The sequence below is a fragment of the Lithobates pipiens genome, unplaced genomic scaffold (assembly GCF_037356315.1).
Source record: "Lithobates pipiens isolate NorthernLeopardFrog02 unplaced genomic scaffold, aLitPip1_a1.2 Scaffold_13, whole genome shotgun sequence".
In the NCBI taxonomy this organism is placed as follows: domain Eukaryota; kingdom Metazoa; phylum Chordata; class Amphibia; order Anura; family Ranidae; genus Lithobates; species Lithobates pipiens.
This window is the reverse complement of record NW_027507718.1, coordinates 313112836-313130758: the sequence shown is the minus strand read 5'-3', so window position 1 is coordinate 313130758 and position 17923 is coordinate 313112836. Positions and strand designations below refer to the sequence as shown.

Here is a 17923-nt window from a genome sequence, read left to right as displayed (position 1 = left end):
GTGTTAGGATGTGATTTTTTTATATTTGCTATTTCCAAGGATACCTCAGGTGAAAAGCACCCGACCAAGACATTCTTCATAATTTGCCCATCAAAAGTGCAGGAAAACATGTTAACATATATGCTTTGTTGTGCTTTTGATGTGTTTTAATATACGCTGGTATAGTCAAACTGCACCATGCAGTTTTTTTTGTTTTGTTTTTTTTTGTTTTTTTTTTTAATGCAGTGCGAGCAGATCTTCAGAAAAGTGCACTGATATGCAGAGAAAATCAGTATATCACTTAAGAAAAAATAAATAAAAAATATTGCCAAGCCAAACCTAATAAAAGAACATTAAGTCAGAGTAAGGAAAAAAAATTAAAAATAGGAGAAAAAATAAGGTCTAAGGATGAAAAGGGCACCAAGGAGGGAGGTAGAAAGTGAAAAAAAAAATGGGAAGAAGTTATGGTACAGCTTTACTTCTAAGAAGCAGAACAAAAGGGTGTGTAGTACAAAAGCATCCTATGGGAAGAGAATGATGAGATCCAAATCAGTGCTTTACGAGACAGCCCTGAGCAGTGTGTATTGATGGACAGAGATAAAAAGACTGTCAGCAGGCTTGAAAACACTGAAATCACAAAAGGAAAAAAAAAACAAAAAAAAAACGACAGAGACAAAAAAGGCCAAATTGCAATGGGTCACACTTTGACTGTCACAACGATACAAAAAAAAGGTGTGAATTTGACAATTATGTTTATTATTTTCTTAAACAGTAAAAATATGCACAGTGATGTAAATGGCGTCAGTGCTCACAGCAACCAATCAAATTTTTGCCATTCAAAGTAGCAATGAAATAAATAAGCAATAAAAATAACTATATACATGATTCCCCCTCAAAAAAAAATAAAATAATAAAAATACACAATATAAACATTATAAAATAGAAATATCAATTCTTCCAACAATCTATCCTAAAAAATAAAAAATCCTACACATGTACATATTTTGTAAAAAAATACATTCGCTTTTGCTTTGGCAGCATTAGCAAGGTAGTCTGTAGCATATTAAAAAAAACATACACAAAACTGTTTCTCCAAATTCATTGTTTTTAACCTCATTGAAAGACATTTTGATGGTTGCATTCATAGTATCAACATTTTTCTTTGAGCGCTTTTGATTTTTAAGTGATCAAAAAAGGATTTTCTTTTAACATTAAATGGGAAATGTAACTGAAGTTTATTTTGAGAACAAAGCCTATTGCAGCTAAATTATTTCAAAAGCATAGCTTCTTTTAGAAAAAAAATATAAGTATAATAAAGTGCATATTTTTGAAACTGTAAAAAGTAGAAAAAAATAGATATTTTTTGCATAAAACGGATTACTCGTACCTGTACCCTTTTTACATGAATCTTTTGAGGGCTTTCCAAAATTGGAGGCCAAAGACACAGATCTTGACTTCACCAAACAATACATATGGCATTTGATCAAAGGTAAACACCCATACAGGCATACCCCACTTTTAAGTACACAATGGGGTTTATTTACTAAAGCTGGAAAGTGCAAAATCAGGCTCACTTCTGCATAGAAACCAATGAGCTTCCAGGTTTTATTACCAAACCTTAATTGAACAAGCTGGGGTTAGAAGCTCATTGGTTTCTATGCAGGAGTGAGCCTGATTTTGCACTTTACAGCTTTAGTAAATAAACCCCATTGTGTACTTAAAAGTGGGGTATGCCTGTAGTGGGTTTTTAGATTTGGTGTGACAGGCACAATAACAATTTCTTAGGCACTTCAGATAAAAAGACCAATTACAGTTACTATGGGGTTTATTTACTAAAGCTGGAGAGTGCAAAATCAGGCTCACTTCTGCATAGAAACCAACTTCTAACCCCAGCTTGTTTAGTTAAGCTTTGGCAATACAACCTGGAAGCTGATTGGTTACTATGCAAACGTGAGCCCAAGTTTGCACTCTACAGCTTTAGTAAATAAAACCCAATATATTCATAAAAAAACAACCCCCCCCCCCCCCCAAAAAAAAAAAAAAAAAAAAAAAACATTACACCAATTTTTACTATTGTAAGAACCTGATTTGTGATCCACCTCTGATTGCCTGTACATTGGCACTCAGACTGGGCATGATAGGGCAAATTCTCTGCACAAGGCGGTGCTATGCTGCAGTGCACATGCGTGTGCTGAACAGGGAACATATTAATATTACGAGATAGCAGAGAGGGTGAAGTAATGACTTGGCAGCTAATGGCTGCTGTTTCTCCTTCTACCTTAATCAGCAGGCTTGGGGGATCTTGATGGATCTGTGCCACAGAAAAGGTTCTGGCTGCACTTTTTTGGCAGACCTGCCTGGATTAACAAAATGATTGAACAGAATTGAAGATCCATCAGCAAGTAAAATAGTTCCTTTCTATATACAGGGCTGCCTTTAACACAGGGCAAAGGGGGCAGTCATTGTTGTGGGGCCTAAGGCAGCTTCTCCTTGAGCCCCCACTGCCCACAAATAGTTCATAAGCAGATTCGGGAAAGCCCAAGAAAATGTTTTCCCAGGGTCCAATCAATATTAAAGATAGCCCTGCCTATGCATTTCAACTACTTATTTATCTTCTTGCCTGGAACTCAGCTTAAAAGGCAAGGGTTGTATAGCACCCTACCCAAAACTCAGAACTTTTATCACATTAAAAGCAAGTAGGAAGTCCACATTCCTAATACTCATTTGGAGCATAGCATTTTTAGCCAAGGCTACATGTGGCCATTCTGCCGGCATTAGAGTTGTGTATAGTAATCCATAGCAAGATCAGGTTTCAGCGGATACAGAAGTCAGACTAATTAAAGGTTTTTCACCATAATATCTGGCTGTTATAAATACTGCACTTAACATATTTCTCTTTAAAATTAAATAAAGGCCACTAAGAATCCATACATAAAGTGTTCTTATATCTAATTCAATAAAAACTGATTCAAAACTATTTTGTTTTAATTACATATTGAGACATACAGGTGCAGTAGAGATTTTGGATTGTAGGGAGATGCAGTACTATTAAAGATATCCATGTGTCGCCTCCCATGTACATACAGCTCTATTCACTAAGATTTACAGAGATTATTTCTTCTACACAGAATAAATAACGTCTGACCTATGCTGGTTGGTACATTTTGGGACATTTACAGCACTCTGACTTGTAACTTGACACAGCTTAATTTTTTATATAATAGCCCACATCATTCACTTCTGTAGAATCCATGTTATGCCTGTTCCAGTATTAAAAAATTAAATATAATGATGTGTGACCTGATAAACAAACATGTATTGGAACACAATGCTGCCATTATTTGAAAACCCTGTGCTCAAAGAAAATAAAAACATGAAAATATCATAGAATTTCTGGCACAGGTGTCATCAGATGTGCCTGCAAACATCTGGTGTAGGCTTCTTGTTTCTCCCATTATACCCAATTATTGGGCTGTTCTGAAGAACATAATTCTGACACTTCCAGAATAGTGTCCAATTTGCCCACACCTTACCGCCCTCCAAACATTCCTTGGTGGTTAGCACTCCTAACTTGCAGTACTAGGGTCCTTGGTTCAAGTCCTGGTCAGGAAACTGTCTGCTTGGAGTTTGCATGTTCTCTCTGTGATTGTGTGGGTTTCCGCTGTGTAACCTAGGTTCCTCCCACACTCCAAACAGAAAAACTTGTAGGTTAACTGGCTCTTGTCTATAAATAGGCCCTGGTGTGCCCAAGATGGCCACCTCACCATCCACCACATACAGCAGAAGAAGTGCTTAGAGACCCAAGTAAAAAAAAGCACTACAGATATAATAATATTGGATGATCACTATGATTAGCGGCCTCATTGTCCAATAGGAAGCTACATAAAGCTGGGAAGCTTTTAGCATGTTTGGCAGGTGACAGCATAGGACAGCCCATTTATTTGAATAGGCTGCTCTATGGGCGAGATACGTGCCAAAGAAGCTCCTGCACCTTTTTTTTATGGCAGTGAGTCTTGCATGTTTTTGCAATGCGTAGTTTGGTGCATGATCAGCAAGCTATGTTTGGGGTGCCATTACAAAATAATGTCACCACAAATGCAATGCGCATTTTGAATTTCTGCATGAATTCCCAGATTTCTACCTGAAAAGCATATTTTAGGTTGTTTTGATTTTTTTTTTGGATTGTTTTATACCCAAGATTTTAGATTGCAAAACTATTGGTAAAATAATTTTGATAGCATAAAACAGTAGGAAGTACAAAAAAAAACATGTTAAAGTGTTACTAAACCCACAACAGTAAAATGAGTGTGTATATTCAGTAAAGCATGCTTGTTATACTCGCTGTGGAACCTAAGGGGTTAATCCTCTGCATTGTGTAAAAAAAGTTGTTTGATCTTATCTTCTCTGATCCTTCCCTCCTTCCACTGCCCCCTGATAACATCCTGATAACACAGAGTCTATGGAGTCAGGCTGCACATGCTCAGTTTGGTATGTATTGCTAGAGAGGTTTTTTTTTGTCTTGGGAGGGTCATTGTGATCAGCACAGGGCCAATCAGCACTGGCCAGATAGAGGGTCAAGGATCTTGCAGTTTCATAGAATATTCAGAAAACTCCTCCTACAAGCTTTAACCAGTATTTGGCTGGACACTGATAGAAGTCACAAGACTGCTATATATTGCTGATGAGAAAATGTATTTAGCCACTTACATTTACTAAAATAATTGCATTTCCATGTTCTTTGTAGACCAGATATAGTAAATGCAGGGTCCTGCGTTTAGTAACACTTTACATTTGAGTACTTATGTTATAAACTGCAATATTTTTTATAATTACATTAGAAATGTTCGTGATTTTGTAGATATATTAAGAGTCAGGTAAGTAAGTAAGGTATGCATTTTCTCTCTCTTGCTTTATTATTATTATTGAAAATCAGAATAAATAATTTAATAATCTTAATAAAAAAATAATTGTACAAAAGCGATTCATACTAAATATACAAACAGATTTTGTATGCATGACCTCCTTATTTCACAAATATCACAGCACAGATGAACTAAAAATGAAATATTTCTGAGATTTTGTAGAAGGTGTCTCACTTTTCTGGTACCATTGAGAACTGCCTGCACAAAACATCAAGTGAAAACCGCATCAGAAAAGAAATTAGCAGAGTTAAAGGTTGCTGTTTCTTACTATTAACATAAGGAAACAAAGAATGCTTAACAGTGGGGAGCTATCTATTTCCAATGTGCTAAATTGCAAAATAAAAAAATAAAAAAATGTAACATTGAAAATTTAGGATGGGATAATTCTTTCTGAAGTGCTACAATTAACTTTTCAATATGTTATAAAGGGCATATAGCAAATTTTATATTGCAGTATATTTATCGCAAAAGCATGGTTTTAGATAAAAGGAACACTTTTCTTGCTAAAAGGATCACTAAATTGTGAAGTGAATAAAGTGACAGCACCCTCAGGTGCAAATTTGCACATTTCAATAATTTTATACTTTCCCCACAACACTCAAAATCCAGGTCACTTTGATTCACAAACCTTGACCTAGGCTGGCCATAAATTGTATTTTTATCTTTCCTTCGACCATGGGTTGGAAGAAAGAAAACCACCTGATTTTCAATTGTTGGATTATTCTTCCTTCCGAACCAACCACATTTCAAATGTTCTATGGCCAGCTTTATTTGCCACAGAATAAAAGCTGGACTAAGCCCCTTTGATGCCCTACAAGTTTTTATTGGACACTGAGGCTGACCATTAATCGTAACCCAATGGGGAGTTGATGGCTAGCCCTTTTTTTTTTTGCCAAGAAAGTCAAGATCTGCATACCAAAGCATCCTTCGTTTCTGGGGTTCTGGGGGCTTGTGAGATAATAACAAAGTCTGTGCAGGAACTTTAAGAAACTGGCACTTCATTTACATTTTCATCAGTTAGTGTAAATTAAGTGCAATACTTTTAAAACTGAAAAAGGTTGCTTTCAGATAGTTATTAACAGGTTGCGTTTTTGGGCATACAAAATGGTTGCATTTCTAATCCAACAGCAACTTATTTTATTGTTACCTTCCTTCTTTGACTACTTCTATTATCATGCTATCAGTCTTTACACATGTAAATATACCTATGGCTTCCACTTTTTCAGACTACTTTGTATTTTAAAAGCATAGTTAGTTTCCACCTAGAAAGGGGGTGAAATGCATTCTGCAGTCATGATGGAGACACAACAGTTAATGGCCAGGTTGTATTTCATTTTAACATATCCATGTCCTTTTTAAAATGCACAGGGAAGTAATTTTGTAAGTAGCCATGCTGATAAGGCACTGCTGAGCTAATCACTAGTTAAAACGATTCCCTAAGAAACATGGATGAAACAGGTATGTAACAATAAAACACGATCCCAGTTATGTTTTACTGTGCCACCAAGGAGCCACTGTGGCATGCGCTTTCCAGGTCCCCATCTTGGTACAGCTCACAGCTCTCTTGGAGTGCAGTGAATAAGCTGTGGCTGATAATTGGCTAAATCAACTTTAAAAACCCTATCAACCTACTCTACAGTTCATGGTGGTCAACTGTTCTTGTAGATTGCCACAAAGCTACTTCCTGTGTTGTATTAGATAAAAAAAACACCGTTCCTATCAAAATAGAATTTAGGTTAAGACTACTAACCACTTCCCCCTAGATGGACGTTGAATAATGTCCTTGACTTTGAGTGAAGATATCTGGATGATGCTTACAGCTACATGCATCATCCTGATATCTTTTTTTTTTCAGACAGTGATTCCCTCTGTAGTAAAAGCTATCCTAGCAGCTGGTTTGGTGCCATTCCACAAGTGTGCACAATTTTAAAGTGTGACATGTTTGGTATCTATTTACTTAGCATAACATAATTTTTTTTTTATTTTACCAAAAAAGTTAGGTTACATAGTGTGCTTTTTTTTGCTTTGAAATTCATTAAAGTGTATTAAAAAAAAGAATAAAAAAAAAGAAAAATTGCTATGCAATTACCATGTGACATAAAAAAATTGCAATGACCACCATTTTATTCTCTAGGGTCCCTGCTAAAAAACATACATAATGTTTGGGGGTTCTATGTAATTTTCAGGGAAAAAAATATGATTTTTACATGTAGGAATTTTCTCTCCCCCAGGTTATCACTAGTGCCTAGGTCAATAAAGTACAAGATTGCTTGACCTCCTTTAATTAGAAAACCTTTACTAAACTGATTGTGTGGCTTAATATAGCCTCGATCTAAGGAAATGTGATTCAGTTCTTTGGATATTATACTCTCCAAATTCTTAATCTCATATTTATATACATATGCACTTCATTTTGAGATTTTCAATACACATAAGTCTATTTGGTAAGACTATAATTAAAGGTGCTCTTTGAATATAGGTATTAAAAAATTTGACTATCCAGGAGTACCTGTGTATAAATACAATTGGTTGGTTTATCCCTTAACAATGGTGAAGAATGAATAGGTAAACTTATTCAATTATGCTGATTAACTTTGTATCTGTACACATTCTTCCATAAATTTTATGTTTACATTGCTGGTATCAGTTGGATATTCGATTACATATATATATATGACAATCATGAAATCGAATTCTTGGGAAGAAAGTATAATTACACTGGCTTTTTAGCACTGCCTACATTCCATGATGAAAATGTTTGATGAACAGATCACTGTTCTCTCCTCTTAGTGCTAAAAGAGCACTTAATTCACTAAGGTAAAAAGATTTTTTTGGCTATTTGACTATTATCTGTTATTGCCTATGAGTACATAGTGATGAATAAAATGTATGCAAGCATGTTTCTTTCAAACAATGTACATAGAGATCTTTATTTGAGATGACATGCAAGGTACTTACTCAGATATGGTGGCTTGTAAGGCGCTCTGGTGCCAGAGAGTAGGCCATCCAGCTCCTTCCTCTCCTGCGTACTACCTCCTCCATTCCCATTGCCCACTCCCGACAGCCCTTGTAATGCCTTCTCTTTGCCGAATGTGGAAAAAGATCTTTCCCCTCCTGGAGGCACCTCGGGTGCTTCAAACACTTCAGTGTCTGGAACTGAGTCCATGCCGGGCACATGAAGGTTACTACGGTAATCTGCCGCCTGGCGGCCATCACCGGAAGGTACAAAAGAAGGCATCCAGCAGCGATCCGAGTGGCCTAAAGCTTTGCACTCTTCTGTGCAGTTGGAAAACAAGTCAGCACCTGTAACAGTTACAAAACATGGCATTAGTTGGCATCAACCAAGAATAGGTTTGCAATTAGAATGTTCTTACATAGGCAATTAAATTAAAAATGTGGAACTCTGGTAGTTATATTTTCAATATGTTCTTAAGTTGAAAGGGAAAAAAACGTGCACGTTGTGAATTTTTACAAATAATTGCTTTACATTGTATTAAACCCCTTTGGATGTCATGGCTTCGCAATGGATTACAAAGTGCTGGTAGGGAAAATTTACAATTGGATAACATGGGAATTCCAAGAGCACTGGCTTTGTACTTAACATCAGGTTCATGATTGCGCTGTAGTATCCTTTAATTAACTGATTTTCCACTGTATGTCACCAAATCAGATAATGCTAATTTTTGCCCAGTGCAGCAGTGTCTTAATTAATTGTAAATAAAAGGAAGAATACAGTGTGCCAAAATGCATTTTCATTTTAAGGTCTTGGTTAAGTCTAGAATAAATACAACATGATGAAAACTCAATCTTTAGGCCTCCAGAAAGGTGGCAGTGAAAATCAATTAATGAATGGCAGTTTCTGAGTGTTTAACACATATACTCAACAACTAGAGTATTGACAGACATGAATAAAGAGTTCTCATTATGTGATTGCCCATAATCTTTACTTTGATGATATTTTTTTATGGCTTGAGCAAGAAAATGAGCTATTAGCTTTTGCATTTGCTCTATTCAAGTTATATTCATCACATTCTGTATATGTCTCATTGCATGACGAGTATTCTTATATAACATGTTGAGCTTGAAAATTGTAATTAGCGTGTTTTACACTGCTGTCTCAAACAAGGTGTCATGGGATGGTGTAATTCAGTAGAGATAACCAGAGCCACGCTCTCTTGAAAGTGTTCTCGCTGGGCCGGTGCCTCAGTGCACCAGAGAGGTCAAAGCTAAAAGCTGATGTATTCATATTTACAGCAGACGTCTGGTGTGTCCATATGGGGGGAACAATGTGTAAAATACCAAGGGCAGGGCGTCTGCAGAATAGTCTATACAGCATGTCTGTGGGAAAATGCAAATATGTTAAAGAGACTCATTTTGATTTTTTTTTTGTCTAAATTATATAAAGAATGGCAAAATGACTGAAATGACCACAGGCAGCTGTTTAACTGCTCATTTGCAATTTGGTGTCATTTTATAGCATCTATTCATAACTGCAACTAGCATATATTTAAGTAGATCTCTTTATTTCTTTTATTTTCTCTTTTCTTTCTTTCGTTATTGCCTTACTTTTCTCTTTTCTTTCTTTCTTTTTTTTTTTTTCTTTCTTTCTTTCTTTCATTCTCTCTTGCTTTCTTTCTCCTTACTTTCCTTTCCTTTCTTTCTCCTTACTGCCTTACTTTTCCTCCTTTCTTTATTTTTTCTCTTTCTTTTTCCTTAATGTCTTACTTTTTCTTTTTCCTGTCCTTTCTTTTATTTTAATTTCTTTCTCCATATTGTCTAACTTTTTCTTCTTTCGTTCTTTCTTTCTTTCATTCTTTCCTTATTTCCTTTCCTTTCTTTCTCCTTACTGCCTTATTTTTTCTCCTTTCTTTCTTTTTTTTTCTTTCTTGTTGCTGTCTTACTTTTTCCCTTTTCTTTTCTTTCCTGTCCATTTCCTTTCCTTTCTTTCTCCTTACATCTTATTTTTTCTCCTTTTTTTCTTTCTCTTTCTTTCTTTCTTTCTTTCTTTCTCCTTGCTGTTTTACTTTCTCTCTTTCCTTTCCTTTCCTTTCTTTCTTTCTGTGTTTCTTTCTTTCTGTGTTTCTTTCTTTCTTTCTTCTTGGTGTTTTACTTTTTCTCATGCCTTTCTTTTCCTTTCCTTTCTTTCTGTGTCTTTCTTTCTTTCTTTTCCTTTCCTTTCTTTCTGTGTCTTTCTTTCTTTCTTTCTCCTTACTGTTTAACTTTTTCTCTTTACTTTCCTTTCCTTCCTTTCTCCTTACTGCCTTATTTTTTCTCCTTTATTTCTTTCTTTCCTTTTTTTCTTTCTTGTTGCTGTTTTACTTTTTCTCTTTCCTTTCCTTTATTTCTGTCTGTGTTTCTTTCTTTCTGTGTTCCTTTCTTTCTCCTTGGTGTTTCACTTTTTCTTGTTTCTTGCTTTTTCTTTCTTTCTTTCTTTCTCCTTGCTGTTTTACTTTTTCTCTTTCCTTTCCTTTGATTTCATTTCCTTTCTTTCTTCTTACTGCCTTACTTTTTCTCATTTCTTTCTTTCCTTTCCATCTCCTTACTGCCTTACTTTTTCTTCTTTCTTTCTTTCTTATATTTTATGTATGTATGTATATACTGTATATATTATCTGTCTTTCATTCCCTTTTTTTATTTCTTATATTTCTGAAGTATGCATATCCTGTAAGTTTCTTTCCTACAGCTTGACACTGACCAAAGTGCTAAAATTCTGGAAGCCACCCCCCTACCCATCTGACTTTCCTAGGGAAGGGTTCATACATTGTTTTTTTTTTGTGCCGTGCATCTAACCTTTGCAGCACCTCTTCTGTTATTGTGATTGAGTGAGTTCCTGTTGCAAATGACCATGATTAGCTAAACTGAGTGTTCATGTAAGGTGAGATGTCGATGCTGATACTATTGACAGATCTCCAGATCTCTTCCTGAAAACACTTGTGCTTAGCAGCTCCTGGCAGCTGTTCTCCCCCATGTCCTTTAAACCTATTAAGACATTTTAAGCGACAAGCTGCATTCTGAATGATTGATTTCATTCTGCCTTATATAATTTGAACAATGTGTCTATTAAAGATTACAGACAGTGTATTATTCCACTGTGGTGCAGATACATACTCATTTGTCCTATCTTCCTAATGATGTTTGCGTATACTGATGCAGTATACTATGTATCTGGAGGGAAACACAGACAATGCACCCAGGAGTTTGTTTTTTTCACATATCTAACCTCAATTTGTCACTGGCTTCAAACATTTGCTAGCTGAAGGAACAGTGATGAGATGTTGGGAGTGCTGAGGCTTATGGCTTCTGATTGATTTGCACAAAGACATGCACTGTGGGGTTGTTTATAAATCGGGACTGTGCAGTAATGCTTGTGTACACAATACCATATGTATGCTAATGCGCCTTCCCATGCCAACTGTGTATACAGAGCTTTACATAAATATTATACAAGGCACAGTACAAGGTAGGAGAACCACAAACAAACATTGCTTTGTTTGCTCCAAATAGGAAAAGCGGAAATAGATTGAAAGACCTTTACTTCTTATTTTTAATCTGCATTTGGATTTTCAATTTATTAAGCATTAACTTGCTGCTTTTTATCATAGTTATCTATTTTATCATTCCGCAAATAGTTTGATGTATTCTAACATACATTGCAAGCTTCCTTATGTCAACAAAGTTTTCATATTTATGAGAGGTGCATGAGGAATAATATATTACAATTCAGTTACATTCCTGTCCAGGAATTCCATACAGTACTGTGCTCACAATCATGTTTCGGGCATCAAAATAATTTTATTTTTTTTTGTACTTTTAAATGCGATGCTGTGCATGTTATTAGTGCTATAGCATGACTTTTGTTTTTTGCAACCCGTTAGTTACAATTTTAGCTTCTTAAAACAAAATAATCCTCCCTAGTTGTGTGTTAAGCAATGGCTTTCTAGCTGTTTTCTCATGATACCTACTTAGTATTCCACTGGTGCCCCTTTTTTATAATTAGATTCATAATGTTAACTGTCCTGTGTCATCCGTGTGCCATAAATGCACTATGTAAAAATAAAAAAATAAAATAAAAAGAGCAGAATCATCAACAAGTGGTAAAGGGCAGCAAATGGAAGAGCTTTTATTACAGATTAATCTCACTTTGTAATGACTTTTATTTTAAATTAAGCAATGTAGCACATAGTAAGTCTGCCTTGAATTCTAACCTTCCATTGATAATAAGTATTCAGAAGTCTGGAAATAAATTACTGATCAGTGAGCTGTTGAAGAATGCAGACGTGAACTGCAGCTGGGATTAAAGAATTGGAGAGGAGTGGGGAAGGGGGGGGGGGAGCATACAAGGAACATAAAGCGTTTTATACAGAAACCGACAAGTTCAATCTTTTATACTTTGTGGTGCAAATAAAAATAATAAGAAGAGAAGGTATAAAATAATTGGAGAGGTTTTCTTTCCCATCTAATCCTTTCTTATAAATGATCATTGACTGTGCTTCAAGAGTTTTCTGACAATTTAGACGTGTGCTTGAAAGAAATATCAGTATGAATTATTAGGAGCAGGGGGTTACAATTAAAATAAAAAAGATAACTAGACGGGCACATCTGAGAGACGCAATGAGGTACAGTATGTACTCTAGATAATTAGGATATACTGTATAAGCATTATGGAAAGAGAGAAAGAAAGAAAGAAAGAAAGAAAGAAAGAAAGAAAGAAAGAAAGAAAGAAAGAAAGAAAGAAAGAAAGAAAGAAAGAAAATATAAATAGAAAGAAAGAAAGAAAGATAGATAGATAGATAGATAGATAGATAGATAGATGGATTATGATTACCAGCTGTCAGGGTTTATTAGTTTAACAGCAATGGAAACAGGGTCTTTAAAATAAATTACAGATTTTAAATCAACTACTGCAGAATAGAACTGTATGCAACCAGTGACATCTATTCATGAGGCATTGTTCCTGCACCCTGAGAGAAGGGCAAAGGGCTTGAATCTGCTGGTAGGGAGAGGGTGGGAAAAGTGGCTTGCGAACAGACTGAGAGATGCATCAGCTATACATCGGGTGTCTGCCGTCTAGATACTAATCTAGAATCTAGCTACTTGAAAGGCTTCATTTAATTAATTTATTACCTTGATCCAAAGAATATGGATGACATAATGCACAAGCAACTAGTCACGACATAGCTACACAAACCTAAGTTGCATTAACCTAGTAAAAGGTGATTTGAAATTGATTGCTTTGGTTAGCAACACATTAGTGTTTATTGCCTTGTAAAAATGAGTAAGCCTATTAGCCCACATATGCCAATAAAGTATAATTATATCAAAACTGAAATATCTAATACTATTAGATCGAATTGTTTCACTGCTGTGCAGCCAGCTTCAGAGACAGATGCCAACACTGATGCAATGCCAAGGGGTCGTGACCTATAGTCAAAGGGTCAGACCACGGTCTCATAGGCATAAGATGCATGAGGCTATGTAGTTTAAATCTCAACCAATCTTATAGTGCCAGATTCAGCTACTATACTGATATAAGTCACAGTAGTGTAAATTGAGTGCTGACATTTCACTAAGCTCATTAATAAGAGAACTAACAATTACCAATCAGTAATGAGTTCATTGTCATTTATTTGTCTTTAATTTATATCACACACTTATGTGGACTACGGAGTTAAGAAGGGAATTAAATAATCATAGGAAGTCAGCGGAGTAGCTTAGCAACTGCTATTTTATAATTAATTCCCCCAAATTATCTTTCCCTCAGTGCAATTCACTTTACTGCCTACAGATAACTAACCATGTCTGTTAGTGATTGCCATCAAATGTGTTTTGGTTTCCTCATTGATAAATGATTGATATTATGGCTTTATGGCCTTGCAATTCATAAACTCTGATACCACATTATGGAAATCACTTGCGTGAGCCTGCGTGGCAGAGCAGGGCCGATCAGGCTGCTAAGCTCAGCCTAAATTATTTCCAAATGAGTTGTCTAACTCAATCATTTCATTACGGTGAAGGTATTTAAACTGAAACTCTATTCCCTCCTTATCACATGGAGATAGCTCTAGTCATACTCAACATTCCTGAAGTTTAGTTTCCAGTACACCGTGTGGGCCTGAAAGCATGTCTGATTCAAAAATCACACACCATGATGCTTAATAAGCCACTGCAATATTGAACATATTAAACCAGAGCTTTAGACCAGTGGCCAGAGAAATTGAGAGACTACCGTAGACAAGTTATAAATTAATGTCCACTCACTAAACGGACCATAAAATTGCCAAGAAGAGCAAATTATCTGAGATCAATGTCAATATATGCACCATATTTCTGTATAGATATATATGCTAAGTTAAAGAAAACATCACTGCTTCTGTAGAAGCTATAAGTCAGATATTTTACAATGGCATGACAGCACCAACCGCAGCTGGGGATATAGTTGACTGCATGCAATAAAACAGAAGAGAAGCTAGGCTAATATCACTTGTACCCACTTAACGCAACTGGTATACCACGTTACTGGTACTTCCTCCAATAGCATGTAAGGGAGCAGAGACAAAGCACCTGTGGCTCTCTCTGCTTACTCAAGGTAATGAATATGTTAAGTATTATACATTTACTGATCTTCAAATGCTTCATAGGTTATGTATTAACCACTTGTATTCCGGAAAGGGAAAGAACAGAAAGGGAAGACGTATGCGAAGCTCATTAGTGGCTGCCTAAAGGTTATCACTTGCTTATATAAACAACAGTAAAAGAAGCAACAAATGACTGACCACAGGCGATGCTTGCGCTGATTATTCACCATTTGGCCTCATTTTACCTTTTAACTTTTTCTTTTTAACTAAAGGCAACAAAGAGCAGGCAACATGAATGGCTTATCTTTGTTTTTGTTTTTTTTCTTTATCTCACTATTTATATACTGATCTCAACGTGACTTTTCGAAATCTCTTTATAGCACCTTTCCTTTCTATTTTTTCGTTCTTTCTTTCTTTCTTTTTATTTCTTTTTTTCTGTCTTCTTTCTTTCTTTTTCTTTCTTTCTTTCCTTTTTTTTTTTCTTTTCTGTCCTTTCCTTTATTTCTGTCTTCTTTCTTTCTTTCTTTTTATTTCTTTATTTCTTTCTTTCTTTCCTTTTTTTTTTTTTTCTTTTCTGTCCTTTCCTTTATTTTTCCTTCCCTCCTTTCCATATCAAAAGCACCAGACAACATAAAGACAACAACTTACCAAAACTTGCAATGAACATATTAGTTCCTAGCAATAGCAATATAAAAATAATAATCTGCTAATACCAATAAACACATGAGGTTTAATTTCCATCGTAACAACTCAATTTACAAGACGTGTGTCGTTCTTTTGTCTGGGTAAGATTCCAATAATTATACACTGTCTACAGGTGAGTGAAAAAAAAAAAAACTGAATACATCTAAAGTATCTGTTCAGAGGCTGTTAATGGTTATTCTGCTGTTTATTAGCATTGCCTTCTGGGAGTTTTAACATGAATAAATAACACCTATATTCAGCTTCAATGGGGTGTTAACATCCTCCCTAGTGTCTTCTTCCACTTCATTTCTCGTCTGATGAGTCTGCAGTTTCTATTTGCATACACTAATCTGTTGATTACATTTTCTTATATTTTAAGTTATTTTAATATCTCTATCCATGTACTACCTTTATAATGACTTGTTGCCTATTGAGGCATCTGGGAGCCAGGCCTGCTTAAGTTTAATTGCACTTTTTTTTTTTTTTAATTAGTCGTCTGCATATATTTTCTGTGTATTGTTGATCTGCATAACAGATGCCAATTAAATATTGTACGCTCCTTAATTACAAACTATTATTCTGGTAAACGAACCCCTTTTAAGCTTCGCTGGGTTACCCAGCTTTGAAAACCTGAGAGAAAAAAAAAAACGCAACAAAGTCCGACTACTGTCTGCTGCTAAATCCTATTCAAGCGCTTACATTAATAACCGGCTTTATAATAAAATAGGTCGAGACAGATCTCTTTAAGTCAAGACAACAATAAATCAGAGCCCCACATATAGGGCCCAAATAAAGGATTCTCTGTGCTGAATGTAAACTTCTGGCAAGCCTTAGTTAGTGTGCAGTTTCCCAGACACTAAATAGACGCTCTGTTCACTTTAGCATGAAGTCCCACAAGGAGCAGCGACCTCCAGGGATTCTTGGCTCTCCTGAACTCTCATTAGGCCTGCATATTAATGACTTGTAAAAATAGAAGGGGGCCTGGAGTGTAGCCTTTTCTATTCAAAGGATTTCCCATCATTGGAGCTCACATACAATGCAGCAAACTGCACACAAGGCAAAGGCCAAGACACAGGCTCTCATATCTCCAGCAACGTCTGCTTCATAAACTCAGCCTGGTGTCTGCTACTAGCCAGGGGTAATAGTGTGTATAACACTGCACTCAGTGGAAGGGGAGGCGAGAAAGGGGACAGCTGGAGAGTGCATTTCTATAGACACTGGCTGCAATTATCAGACACATTCAGGATCATGGGAGAGACGGATTCGGAGCCATAATCCTCAAAAGCACCATATCGAGAGCGCACACAAGACAAGCAAACCTGTTACGCTATTGTTGAAATGACAGCCACTAATTATTTGACATTGTCCTAGCTAAATATAGTGTCAAATGTGCATACAGCTGACATCTATCTATCTTTCTATCTATCTATCTATTGTATCTCTCTATAGGCACACACAGATTGATATACAGATATGCATATGTAGATACCTAGACATGTCACTAAAATTAATTAGGACGTGGAGCAGGTGAAATTCTTCATAGTATACTCTCTGACAGATCTGCGTATGACTCTGTTAAAGAATGACTGGCTAATCCAAGATTAGCTGGATAATGTGGATAATGCCAAATCAATCTTACGGTATTAGCATTAATGCATCAAATTCAGGAATCACGTATTTGTGCGCGCTTACTTAAAATATTACATCTGATTTGTTAGAACTGGAACACAAAAAAAAAAAAAGTGACGCTGTTGCTCATGGAAACCAACATATTGATATTTCTTAAGGTAAATCCAAAACGTGAAAGATTGAAATTTTTGATACTAGCGTTCTGTTTTATTTGATGATTTTTGTTGATATGATATATGTTTATTTTTGTTTATTTTTTTTACATTTTTTTGTATGTACACAAAACTTCAAAGGGTATAACATATGTATTTATGACACTTGATGTGTGTAAGTCTCGCAATAGAGGGGATAAAGAACCAATTTTCGATTTGTACTCTCATCAGACTTACCAGAGGATTGACCTCGATTAGTGGCGTCATGATCACTGTCTCCTTGCTCACTGTCTCCGTGCCCACTATCCTTAGAGCTTACTATGTCTGCTTCCTGGAATGCAGAACTGCAAACACAAACAGCACAGCATTGAGAAGAACGAACAAATCAGATATTCTTCTGCCATCCTATGGACATATTGGGAGCTGCACTCAATAGCTGGATAGATCTACAGTATGCTAGCAATACAAGTGTTACTCCCCCCCCCCCTCCACCCTCAACAGGATGACACAGACAGGATATATCACAAAACAGCAAGGCAGGTGAGGGCAAAACAGCAGAGGAAGTGTAATATTTCACACAGCTTGTCTGTTATTCTCTCTGTCACTTCTAAAACCTCCACGCCACCAACTCAGAAATCTGGAGAAGTTCTTTGGGGGCAGCACTGAAATATTTCTCCTTGAATCTATGACTCATTAACCTTGGTGTTCTGGGGGGACAAACCTATATAAATGGGATTTTTTTTTTTGACAAAATGATTAATACCATGTTACTATCCACACTAATGGGTACTGTGCAGAAATAACACAAATGAAATAATAATAAAAAAAAAATAATAATAAAAAAAAAAAAAAATGACACGCCCAAGTACATTCCATACCTGTTTACCCGTCGTGGTCTGTCAACTAGATAACTGAGTTCAGTGCGTTGATGTTTATTCTAAAAAATAAATGAGACACAATTGGACTCTAAATGTCACTGCAA

At 35.9% G+C, this 17923-nt stretch overlaps 1 protein-coding gene across 3 annotated transcripts in view; it reads right to left on the bottom strand.

Moving 5' to 3' along the window:
- The window catches only part of PCDH10 (protocadherin 10), a 102279-nt gene that overhangs the window by 79869 nt on the left and 4487 nt on the right, over positions 1-17923 (bottom strand). For 2 of the 3 annotated variants that reach the window (XM_077476911.1, XM_077476910.1), the window contains exons 2-4: positions 17820-17878; positions 17179-17285; positions 7860-8204 (exon numbers count right to left, since the gene is read on the bottom strand). In XM_077476911.1, coding sequence (XP_077333037.1) covers positions 7860-8204; positions 17179-17285; positions 17820-17878 — 511 coding nt within the window. Of the gene's footprint in view, positions 1-4939; positions 5100-7859; positions 8205-17178; positions 17286-17819; positions 17879-17923 lie in introns of those variants that run through there. The other variant, XM_077476909.1, reaches the window with a different exon arrangement.